The 12500-nt window shown below is 42.6% G+C and overlaps 1 protein-coding gene across 1 annotated transcript in view; it reads right to left on the bottom strand.

Annotated features, from left to right (window-relative positions):
• The window catches only part of LOC126335882 (neuropeptide CCHamide-1 receptor-like), a 319826-nt gene extending 311010 nt beyond the window's left edge, over nt 1–8816 (bottom strand). The window contains exon 1 of the mRNA XM_049999353.1: nt 8805–8816. Coding sequence (XP_049855310.1) covers nt 8805–8810 — 6 coding nt within the window. The 5' untranslated portion in view covers nt 8811–8816. The remainder of the gene's footprint in view (nt 1–8804) is intronic.
• Between the last annotated feature and the right edge of the window lie 3684 nt (nt 8817–12500).

Genomic DNA, 12500 nt, shown 5'->3' with positions numbered 1-12500 from the left:
GCACAGTTCAAAAATTAAACAAAATTATAAATTTTGTAGAGACGTCTGATGGTGTTTTTCAACGAAGCACATCCTGTTTGGTGGAAAGGAGTACGGTACATTCCATGTATTTCTTACATGTATTTCGACAGTTCACACGTTTAAAATTGTTTGTCGACTTATAACCTATTATGTTAAAAACATGGATGCTGGAGTTGTGAAGAGCAACAAAATATAAGTTTAGTTCTCTTATACTTTTCAGTGATAAAATGACAATCTTCAGAATTTCTACAAGTAGAACTTTGATTTATATTGACATACGTCTGCGATCACTTACTACATATGTACGGTAAGTGCATCGCCCGCCTACAGCCTAGTTTTATGTAAAAAGATGTTTTAACATCGACTGTTGTCAATTCCAAAATTATTTGAGTTTGAGGACGTACGATTTATTAACTGTAAGGATATACTGCAAAGGCGGCTCAGTGTCACATTGTTCCTCTATATAGAATATATATTCCCTGTGTTCTGAGGCCGTAATTTTATGACACTGTTGTTAGCGAATTTACGTAAATTGCCTTAAAGAACGCACGTTGGATGAAATTGTACTTCACTTAGTGTTTTGACGTCTTATCATCAACAGGATCTTCAGTAACAGAGTATCGTCTCGTTTTTAAAGAGAAAGTGCATCCGTGCTGAATAAAAAAGTTCTCCTCTGCCTGGTGTGTTTTAACGCTACCACAGAAAATCTTAATAACTGAAAACCAATGGGTTTCTAATATGGGTCCACTGTTACGCAACTTTTCAACCTCATACAACTGAGAAAGCATTCACTGCCACATGCGGACACCAAAACCAAACTGTTATAAATTTGAAATAAGACACCTCTACACGGTTATTTTATAATAAATAATAATAATAATAATTATTATTATTATTATTGTTATTATTGTATTAATTCTTGACTACATTATGAAAGGCTGGCTTTCAGTCTATTTCAATGCATCCACAGTTTCTGCGTATGTGACGTGCGCTACAGTTAGTGACTTTTTTCGGAACCATTGTTAATGTACAGAAAACCACGCATATAACGACTCCAAAGAGTGCGTGGGTAATCTCTTGAATGCAGCTGCAAGTTCCTGTCACCTTACGTTGGTTTCAAGGTCGGAGGGGCAGGTATAGTTTCAAAATAACATCAACTACAGTACGAAAATCGGACAGGAATCTCATCTTCGCTGAAGAAATGCACAATGAGGCAAGACAACGAATCAAAAGTGGAGAAAGCTGGCGAAAGGTTGCCACTGCTCTTTACACGTAGAAGTCTACTGTAAGGAAATCACTGATAGCTTTGAGCCGAGAACCTATTTTTTATGTTTTTTCTTCAGGGACCTTGATGTTTTCCGATACCAGAAGGAATCAGCACATGCAATTTTTGTAGGAATACCCAGAGGCTAACACGATGTATCACCATTTCAGTAAGAATACAACAGCAACTAGACAGTGTTGGGTTCAAGATGACTTCAAAAAGCGCCTTTTTACGTTTTAGACTCCACAGCAACGCAGCTTAGATAGTAGTATCGGATTCTGTAAGCCCCAAACTGATAGTCTCTTTTCTTTTTAATTTAAAGGAGGTGCTAGAAGAGAAAAAGTTTCATGCTGGGTGCATCGATAACATGGGTGAGACACTAATACCTTCTGTTCCCAACAAGACCGCAGAGGTCGTATGTCCAAAGGAAAAACCTTTGGATGGGAAGGTGAGCAGAAAGAGGCCAAATAGTCACAGTCGCCCCGCGAATATGAATTCTGTCTGTTTCTTCATACCACCAGCCATAATCTTTCCATGAAAGAGGATGATGTTCCCAAAGTAACTCTCCCCATGATCTGAGAGAAAGGTTTCATGAACTCTGATCTCTACAACACGCCACTCATAAACTTCAGCCCCTACACCATGGATTCATTTCACCAATGAAAATTGTCTGTGCCGCTGAATCTAACAAATGGATGCATAACCATTCAGACATTGCAATTACGCAGAGTGTCATATGTCTGGTATTTCCCTAAAACCTACGACCTAGTTACTTCTCTGCAAAAGTGAAACACTCCTTCCGTGTAACAGGCATACATCCATTCAATCCCGTCGTGCTCTCGAGGAGGAGTTTCTTTCATCTAAGGTAACTTATTGACTCCAGTATGGTCTAGCCCAGGTATTATGGAGAAACAGAATAATTTCTATTCCAACAGGCAGAATTTAACTGCACCTATAATGATGACCCAGGTAGAAACCCCCATTTATGGGAAGTGAGAACGCAGCAGAAACAGCAATGTCTCCAGTACAAATCTTGTCTTCTCTGAAAGCTAAACGAATATTAAGAAGAGGTGACAAGCCAGAAGATCAGAAGCCATGGCATCCTCTCCACATAAAAATTATTTTTGGATTGACAAGAAGCAAGTACTTACCAGGACCAAGATAAAATCGTCCTATAGGCTTAATATTGAACAGGCACACTGTTCCATTAACAACATTGTTTCTGAGGAGATATCCTATTCCAGAAAAAACAGACCTACCTGAAGAGACAGCAGACAGGTCGATTAATTTCTGTGCAGGATGTGACGAGCAGTACAAGGAGACAACTGTTGACTGGACCCTGTGTGTTAATACGGTGGAACGAACAGTGCCCTTCGTTTGAGATTGATATGGTCCCCTTTTGTGACATGTGCTAAATGTGTACTCTGGGGGCATGGTTTACGTAGTCTTAAGGGCAGGTGAGCGAAAGACTGCATTTCCAGTTTATGGTTGGTTCAAATGGCTCTCAGCACTATGGGACTTACCTTCTGAGGTCATCAGTCCCCTAGAACTACTTAAACCTAATTAACCTATGGACATCACACACATCCATGCCCGAGGTAGGATTCGAACCTGCGACCGTACCGGTCGCGCGGTTCCAGACTGTAGCGTTTAAGACCGCTCGGCCACTTCGGCCGGCTCCAGTTTATTTTGCATTTTTGAATGTTTCGTTGAATTATTACCTTTCTGCCGCTATTGCTTTGTGAAAATGAAGATATTCAGTTAAACATAGACCAAAAATGATTTTGTTTTCTCTTTGGTAATAACACAGATACTGAAGGTTGTTCCTTAACTACGCAGTCTTTGGCCTGCTTCCTCCAACATAAATTTTAACACGCTGCAGGTAAATACTCTTTCCAGCAAAGATAAATCAGAATCATAATAATGAGTTACAGAGAAAAGTAAACAAAGAAGAAACTGAAAATCAGTGGAGAGAAACGGAAGGTGTTTAGAAAAAATGTTAGTAATCTACAAGAGTCTCAAATAAAGATGAGAAACTATAGAATAAGACTGTAGGCCGCCACAGTCAGTTATCGGAAGGGAAAGCCTCGGAATTGCATCGAACTATCGAAGTTTTGTACAAGGTGTACAACTTTGATTCCGCTTTTTTCCCCGCCATTTGAGGCTTTAGTGAAACAAATTGGGTACACATGTAACATTGAAATTATTTTCCATCGCTGGCCACTACTTTCATCCATCTTTCGGGCAGTGTACGAACCCTGCGTCGAAAAAATTGTTTACCTTTTGAAGCAATCCACGAATCAATCCAATTTGTGACTTCTTCATGAGATCGGAATTGTTGACAGCCAGGCCATGCGCCATTGATCTAAACAGGTGATAGTCAGAGGGAGCAATGTCTGGAGAATACGGCGGGTGGGGTAGGACTTCCAATTTTAACGTTTCCAAATACGTTTTGACCTCTTTTGCAAATTGGGGTTGAGCGTTGTCATGCTACAAAATCACTTTATCGTGCCTCTCGCTGTATTGCGGCCGTTTGTCTTTTAATGTTCTGCTCAAATGCATTAATTGGGTTCGATAACGAGCACCTGTGATTGTTTCACTTGGTTTTAACACGTCATAGTATACGACGACGAGCTGGTCCCATCAAATGCAGAGCATGATTTAGGAGTCGTGAACATTCGGTTTGGCCGTCGACGTGGCCGGGATATCCTCATGATTTTGCCGGCCGCGGTGGTCTGGCGGTTCTAGGCGCGCAGTCCGGAACCGCGCGACGGTCGCAGGTTCGAATCCTGCCTCGGGCATGGATGTGTGTGATGTTCTTAGGTTAGTTAGGATTAAGTAGTTCTAAGTTCTAGGGGACTGACGACCACAGCAGTTGAGTCCCATAGTGCTCAGAGCCATTTGAACCATTTTTTTCCTCATGATTTTTTGCGTTATTGTAATGAAGCCACTTCTCGTTCCCGGTCATAAATCGATGCTGTAATCCCTTCCGTTTTTGCCTCTGAGGCAACTGTTCACAAGCACACAAACGCCGTTCAACGTCTCTTGGTTTCAGCTCACACAGGACCCAAATTCCTTATTTCTGAATCATGCCCATAACCTTGAGATGTTTTGAAATGGTTTGCTGTGTACGTTCCACTAATCGTGCCTATTCTTCTTGAGTTAGACGCGAGTCTTCACTCAGCAATGTCTCCAATTCTGCATCTTCGGAAACATTCTCCCTCCCACCACTATGCTGGTCTACGACGTTGAAATCACCTTTCTTGAAGCATTGAAATCACTCACAACACGTTCTTTCAATAATAGCGCCCTTACTATACGTAACTGAGAGCATTTGATGAGACGCTGCCCCTATTTTCTTCATACTGAAACAAAACAGTAACACCTCCCGCAAATGACGAGAATTAGGCTCGTAAACTAACATTTTCAATCAAGATCAACTTTATGATGCAGACATAAATCGACTAATGTTTGACTGAAGTTATCTTGACCGAGATACAAGCTAACAGTCTGACGTCTGCGATCTGTTTCTTTCGACTAATACTCACTGTTGTCGCCAACTGTCGGCAAACGGCGGAAGAAAATTTGTACACCAAGAAAAGAAACTATAGAATAAGATTGCAGCCCATCCCAGTCCATTATCGGAAGGGAAAGCCTCGGAATTGCATCTAACTATCCAAGTTTTGTAGTGTATAATTTGACTGTGTATTAAGTATTAATTTCCTAGTTACCGGTCGCTCTTTACAGATTACTACGAAGTACAGCTCCAAGACAATTTTAATTGCTATTATTACTGTCAGGACTTAATGGCGCTTGTTAGGAAGGCAGATATCAGGCTAGGGTTACGGAGTTATGACTATTGGACTTTTGGACTGTATGGAGCTTTTAATTGCGTCTTTGACGCACTGATAGTGGGTATCACTTACGCAACACATAATGAATACTATGGGGCTGGTTACTATCTATGTATATAATACAGATTGCCCCAACAACCTCTACTCAAAGTTTTTGGCACATTTTTAGGGAAGGGGCAGTTCTTAAGGAAATGGGAAAACCTCGAAATATTCTTAATAAAAGAAGAATCACAGTGATGTAACACTTGTTAATGTATGCCGGTAAAAATTTGGCCGAAGGTCAAGATAAAATATTTGATTGGATGATGGTATTCCTCCAGATTCACCAAGACGCATCAGCTCTCGGTACAGCAGTCTTCACATGAGTCCGCTGTCCATAACTGAACACATGATGTCGGACAGCCGCAGATTTGTTGCGAGTGAAGTCGTACTAGGTCATAACAAAAATAATACCTACGAGCCAAATTAGAACCAAATTCATTGAAGTGATTAGTTTCCTTACATTACATGCATGTGTTGGTTACTTTTGCTCTTGAATAGCTGTTGACAAGACATTTAAACTGAAAAGCGTTGATCTTCATACAGAGGCCAACACTATAAAAAGGAGAGTTTACTTCGAAGCACTCTATTTACATTTGGGTAAGATAACGGTAATAATGTTACTCAAATCATTGGGAACGTTTCATGCATGAGAGAAATCATTTTGACTTTTTGAGAAATACGTCCTTCGCTGAAATATCTGGAGAATATTGTTCTGAAGAAATGTTAAATAAATTCAAGAGTGTCTTGGCACTTCTAACTGCTGAGAAGCTTCAAGGGCCTAACCTGTAGGTTAGACCAGTATCAAGGGCAGTTGTAATTAATAAGCCACTAAGACAAAAAGCAAGATACGAGAAAAACATGCGAGCTGTATTAGAATGTGTTTACGTATCTCTCAAAAATGGTTCAAATGGCTCTGAGGACTGTGGGACTTAACTTCTGAGGTCATCATTCCCCTAGCAGCCAAATTTATCAGGGCATGGGGACGAGAACGACATCTGAATCAGATTCAGTGTTTTGAAACTTCCTGTGGAGATCACGCCGGCCGGAGTGTCTGAGCGGTTCTAGGCGTTACAGTCTGGAACCGCGCGAGCCCTACGGTCGCAGGTTCGAATCCTGCCTCGGGCGTGGATGTGTGTGATGTCCTTAGGTTAGTTAGGTTTAAGTAGTTCTAAGTTCTAGGGGAATGATGACCTCAGAAGTTAAGCCCCATAGTGCTCAGAGCCATTGTGAACCGAGGCAGGATTCGAACCTTCGACCATAGCGGTCGCGCGGTTCCAGACTGAAGCTCCTAGAACCACTCGGCGACACTGGCCGGCTACATATCTTTATCCATTGGTTTTCGACTCATTCTATTTTTCCGGAGTAAAAATTGGACTCACCGAGAAAGAAATGATCTAGTTTATGTGTACATGGAAGATAGCAAGCGCATTCTTAAGAAGGAGACAAATTTTGAGGAACCTGAGCGTGCTTTTCCCATCTGTTGAAGTTAGAGGAACTAGTCACAGTTTTCAAATAAAATTGCAGTATCTCAACCTCCTCCCCCAAATTATGAAATCTATGAAGCTTAGTTACAAGAGTATGGAATATAAAAAGACACGTTGGATTCTAGGACAAATGAAAGTCGACATACATACATGCACCACAGTTGTAAAACTGTTGTGCAGAACATCTGGTAGTGCAAGTGACTGTCACAATACGCCAGTATATTCCGGACCCCACTCTCCGCTAGCGACAACTGGATCATGTCGAACTTCAAAATTCATTTTGTTATGTTCCAATGTACAATGTGCAGCACCTATAAATTCAGCGTAATATTTATGGTCTACAATAAAATTCCTGTAATAAAATAAACAAAACCGACTAGCTGATTTACTTAGTACAGCACACTGTTTGAAGAAGTTGTAGAAATACGACAGTATTTACCCTACATTAGACTCCACTGTGATTATGGTGAGAAGAGGAATTATAGTCACAAAGAGCACCTGGGATGTAGAGACAGTATTTTAAATATTATGTAAAAATCTAAAACACAAAGAAGGCACGTATAGTTGACATATATGGTCTATAAAACTTTACAGGGATGTTAATAATCAGCTGAACAAGTAAAGCACATAATAAGACGAAACAGCCGCGTAAATAACGAATAGATTACTGAAACATTTGATAAGTGGCTTGTGAATACTTGAAGTAACACTAGAAACAGAGTGAGAGGATATGAACTGATGGGAATCATGGATATTAGAATATTGAAACCACGTTATTATGGTTGTTAGACGCAGTAACTATGGAGCGATGGTAAGACAAACACAGTAAGGAACACGATAAGGGATTACATAAGTGACTGGTTTATTATAATAAATCCTTAGCATTTCGCTTTAAAAAATCATACTTGAAACAAAAAGTTCTTTTTTAATCATGAAAAGATTCATCATTACAAGACAGGGGCTAGAGCTGAATGTGTATCATCAGAAGCATTCGATTTGGTATGATTGAAAACAGCTGAACTACTCACAGGAAAAGTTATTACAGTGGCTGGAGTTTTTAAATTAAAAAGGAGCACAGAATTATGTGGACATGAGGAAAACAGATTGTGTTTCAGTTATGGAAATATCGAAAGAGAGATCCTTAGAACATTCAAAATACAAATTATAATATATTGTCCGACATTGCAAAGACTACTGGTAGCTGAAGATACAGGGAGAAGTGGCGAGAATTGTTGAAAATAAGCAGACATTCAAGAGTAAACGAAATGTAGAAGCACTAATGAAACTGGAAAGTTTTAAAAATGTGAGAATTACAAGAGTAAGGCAAAAAACAGACAGCAGAAGAAAGAAGACAGTGGAAGATTGGAGTATGGTGGCAACGTAAAGCTGATGGACAACAAAATTTTATTTACAACAAAAAAATGGCTCTAAGCGCTATGGTACTTAACATCTGAGATCATCAATCTCCTAGACTTAGAACTACTTAAACCTAACTAACCTAAGGACTTCACGTTCATCCAAGCCCGAGGCAGAATTAGAATCAGCGAACGTAGCTGCAGCGTGGTTCCGGATTGAAGCGCCTAGAACCGCTCGGCGAGAGCGGCCGGCTTTATTAACGATCAGAGGCCCTGTTCATTGGATAGTTGAAGACAAATTTCATCAAAAACGATTTTCTGCGACTGCATAGGGTGAAATGTCACCTATTCACACGTTGGAGAAACGATCATCTACTGCCGGATTTCTTGGACGTCACGAAGAAACGAATGATGCTAGCGGACTAACAACGCAGGATGTAGGCTACCTGCGTGGCTGGCACGCGCTGTAGCTGACCCAGCAACAGTGTGCCGAACAGAACCGCACACAATGATATCTGCTACCAGTTACACATCTTGAAGACTGTAATCTCTTCTCGCCTTTGCACATCAGCGTGCATGCAAACCACTGAGAACCACCTGCCAGTTACCTGCATGACTACCAGCAAGTGAAAAGGCTAGCGTCCGCGAGGTCTCTTCGCTGTTGGTGGCCTCTGGAGGACCAGTGTGAGAAATGTGCCTGGCGTTCACCTTCGGCAATCGTCGCCGTTCCAGTACCTATGACAGCGTGAGCTGAATGCCGGCCTGAGCGATCGCGCGCCGTTACCTGCATGTTGTCGCCGCCACTGCCGCCGCCGCCGCCGCCGCCGCCGTCCGCCGGAGACTGGCGCTGCAGAGCGTCTGGCGGCGCCAGCGGCAGCGCCCTCCAACGCTACGGCAGCGGCAGCGCGGCCACCCTCCGCCCTCCGCCCTCCACCCTCACCCTCTGCACCCCTTCTCATCCCTACCCATCCCTGCCGCGCCCTGCCACCGCAACGAGGCCGACCGGAGGGCCGCTGGACAACAGGTGGAAGCGACGCCGCTACACGAGATCTGCGCAAATATCCTCGCCCTTCGGATTTGTTTTCAGCACGGGCTGCCTAGCTGGTTCGCTGGCGACTGCGGCGCGAATGTAAACAGCCGCCGACACGGGAGCCCCGGCGGGCCGGCTGTTTACAAGTCGCTCGTACATCAGTGCCACGAGCATAATGATACGGCTGATGCTGAAATCGAGGGCAATTACTGTAGGTATCCTCCCGAAGGTGCTAGTTATTGCATAATTAGTAATGCCAATGAGCATTGTAATTCCCTCCAGAATTCGCAGCCAATCTAGACAGTATAAAGTAAACAAAGTAGTGCTTAAAAATGTAGTCTTTCTTGTGACATAAAATTGAGTTTTAAGTAGGCTGTTTAGGTTTTTTTATTGGTAACGCGACGTAGCGCTCTGTATGAAAATCACTGGCTGTGCTGCGTGTAGTCTGTGGCTGGTTTGCATTGTTGTTCACTATTGTAGTGTTGGGCAGTCGGCTGTTAACAGCGCGTAGCGTTGCGCAGTTGGAGGTGAGCCGTCAGCAGTGGTGGATGTGGGGAGGGAAATGGCGGAATTTTGAGAGCGGACGATCTGGACGTGTATCCATCAGAAAGAGCAAATTTGTAATATTGGATATCATGCACTGATATATATAATGACTTTTGAGCACTATTAAGGTAAATACATTGTTCTCTACCAAAATCTTTCATTTGATAACTATGCCTATCAGTAGTTAGTGCCTTCAGTAGTTTGAACCTTTCATTTAGCTAGCTGGCAGTAGTGGCGCTCGCTGTATTGAGTAGTTCGAGTAACGAAGATTTTTGTGAGGTAAGTGATTTGTGATTATTTAAAGTCAGATTGCGTTGCGCTAAAAAATATTGTGTGTCAGTTTGAGCACAGTCTTGTATAATTTTTCTAAGGGGACGTTTCAGAGTAATAGAGAGGAATGTGTTATAGAAAGTAGGTGCTACCGTAAATGATTCATTCGTTATCAAAGTTCTAACAAAACGTTGAAAATTCCAGTTAGAAACTTTTAGGATTTGTAGAGAAGAGTGAGTACATAATATTTAGACTAGGAACCCATGTCCGCAAACGTGTCGCTTGCATACTACGACCATTTAAAATCATGGGGGTAATTTTTAGAAGTTATTTATCAGGCATGATCCAGTACATCACTCGTTTTACAGTTCCACTCATTATTAACCAAAGAATTTGCTAGTGCACTCGTTGATGGGTTCTCTTCATCGTGGTGAAATACGCCCTCTTCCATTTCGGGTGTTCGGCATCTCCTTGGAGCACCACAGTCATGCCTGCTGGAGTTGATGGTAGCCTTTCTCGAAGCCGTTGCATACATCTACATTTATACTCCGCAAGCCACCCAATGGTGTGTGGCGGAGGGCACATTACGTGCCACTGTCATTACCTCACTTTCCTGATCCAGTCGCGTATGGTTCGAGGGAAGAACGACTGCCGGAAAGCCTCCGTGCGCGCTCGAATCTCGCTGATTTTACACTCGTGATTTCCTCGGGAGGTATAAACAGGGGGAAGCAATATATTCCACACCTCATCCAGAAACGCACCCTCTCGAAACCTGGCGAGGAAGCTACACCGCGATGCAGAGCGCCTCTCTTGCAGAGTCTGCAACTTGAGTTTGCTAAACAACTCCGTAACGCTATCACGCTTACCAAATAACCCTGTGACGAAATAGCGCCGCTCTTCTTTGGATCTTCTCTATCTCCTCTGTCAACCCGACCTGGTACGCATCCCACATTGATGAGCAATACTCAAGTATAGGTCGATCGAGTGTTTTGTAAGCCACCTCCTTTGTTGATGGACCACATTTTCTAAGGAATCTCCCAATGCATCTTAACCTGGCACCCACCTTACCAACAATCAATTTTACATGATCATTCGACTTCAAATCGTTCCGTACGCATACTCCCAGATATTTTACAGATGAAACTGCTACCAGTGTTTGATCCGCTATCATATAATCACAATAAAGGATCCTTCTTTCTATGTATTCGCAATACATTACATTTGTCTATGTTAAGTGTCAGTTGCCACGCCCTGCACCAAGTGCAATTGTGGCGAAAAGGTTATGCAGTGAAGTCATACGTTGTAGATAGCGATATTGATAAGGGCAACGAGTAGCTCTTCCGTTAATGTAAGGTTCTCTTTACAGAAGGATCATGTCGGTGTATGCTGCAAATTTGTACTCAACCATGTTGTTCTAACACTCACAGACGCTTCATTGAGACTCGAAGCAGGTCCGAGAGGTAGGACAGACGTAGTCACCCCGCACCATGACTACCCTGTATCATACCTACCTAGCAAATATGTCCTCAAACAGCTGTAGCACGAAGTCGTTCGTTTGCGGACATGGGTTCCAATTAAAAATACTGTCTACTCAGTTCTCTCCCCAAGTCCTAGAAGTTTTAATGGGAATTTCCGCACAGCCTGTGTATTTTAAAAACTATCTACATGCGCAAATGCGAGATTTGAGAAGAAAGTAAGGAGACTGATTTGTTATCTATCGAAGCTTTTACGTTTTGGTACAACAGTATTACGTGCTTGGACGTAGTTCTCTTCAGCAGTTATACGCCAAGAGGGTCGTTGTTGCCACTCTTGGTAGCAACACTGAAAGGCTTCAAGTGACAGGGCCTTCGACCAGTCAGTCACATTCCTTTGAATGTCCTCCAGAGTCCTATAATGAAGTACTTTTAAGGCAGTTTTCAGTTTCGCGAGATATAAAAGTCACAAGGACTCAGATCGGTTTAGGAGGGTGCTGTGGAACCACAGGAATGCCTTTTGAGGTCAAAAATTCCTTGATGCAGGTTAACGTTTGACAAGGGGCGTTGTCATGATGCAGCAACCACTTGTCTGCACTGACCGATCTCGCTAGATTCAAGTTCGTGTTTGTAAAACACTTGGTTGACAGTTTGTGCTGGAGGAACAAATTCGGTCCGATCTCACAAGAGCACTCACACGTTCAAATTTTTCGTAGGTTATTGAAGTTGAAGGCCTCCCTTAATGACGTTCGTCTTCAACATGTTTGCGGCCTTCGAAAAGTGATTTTTGCGAACGACAAACTTGTGCTTGTAATGAGGAATGTTCCCCATAGTACTGTTTCTACGTTACATGGATCATATTCACGGGCTCCAAAAGGTTAACACAAAACTTGATATTGTATCTTTGCACTAAATCCAGCTGACGGGGCTCTCAAAGGTAACGTGATGAACGAACGGAGTTTAAACTCAGACTGAGGATCAGGAGGGGTTGAGCGCACTCTTTTACACAAGCACAGCAACACAGCGCCGCCAGATAGCTCACAGTGTTGTCAGTCTCATTTTCTCACACACCTCGTATGAGTGATGCATGAACAGAACCGTAAACTCATCGGGTTTGCATTGTGACCACAAGTTGGCGATACGAGTGCAGTACCTTCAAAAT

Source organism: Schistocerca gregaria, chromosome 2 (assembly GCF_023897955.1).
Source record: "Schistocerca gregaria isolate iqSchGreg1 chromosome 2, iqSchGreg1.2, whole genome shotgun sequence".
NCBI lineage: Eukaryota > Metazoa > Arthropoda > Insecta > Orthoptera > Acrididae > Schistocerca > Schistocerca gregaria.
The sequence above is the reverse complement of the archived record's forward strand: the minus strand, read 5'-3'. Positions and strand labels throughout refer to the sequence as shown.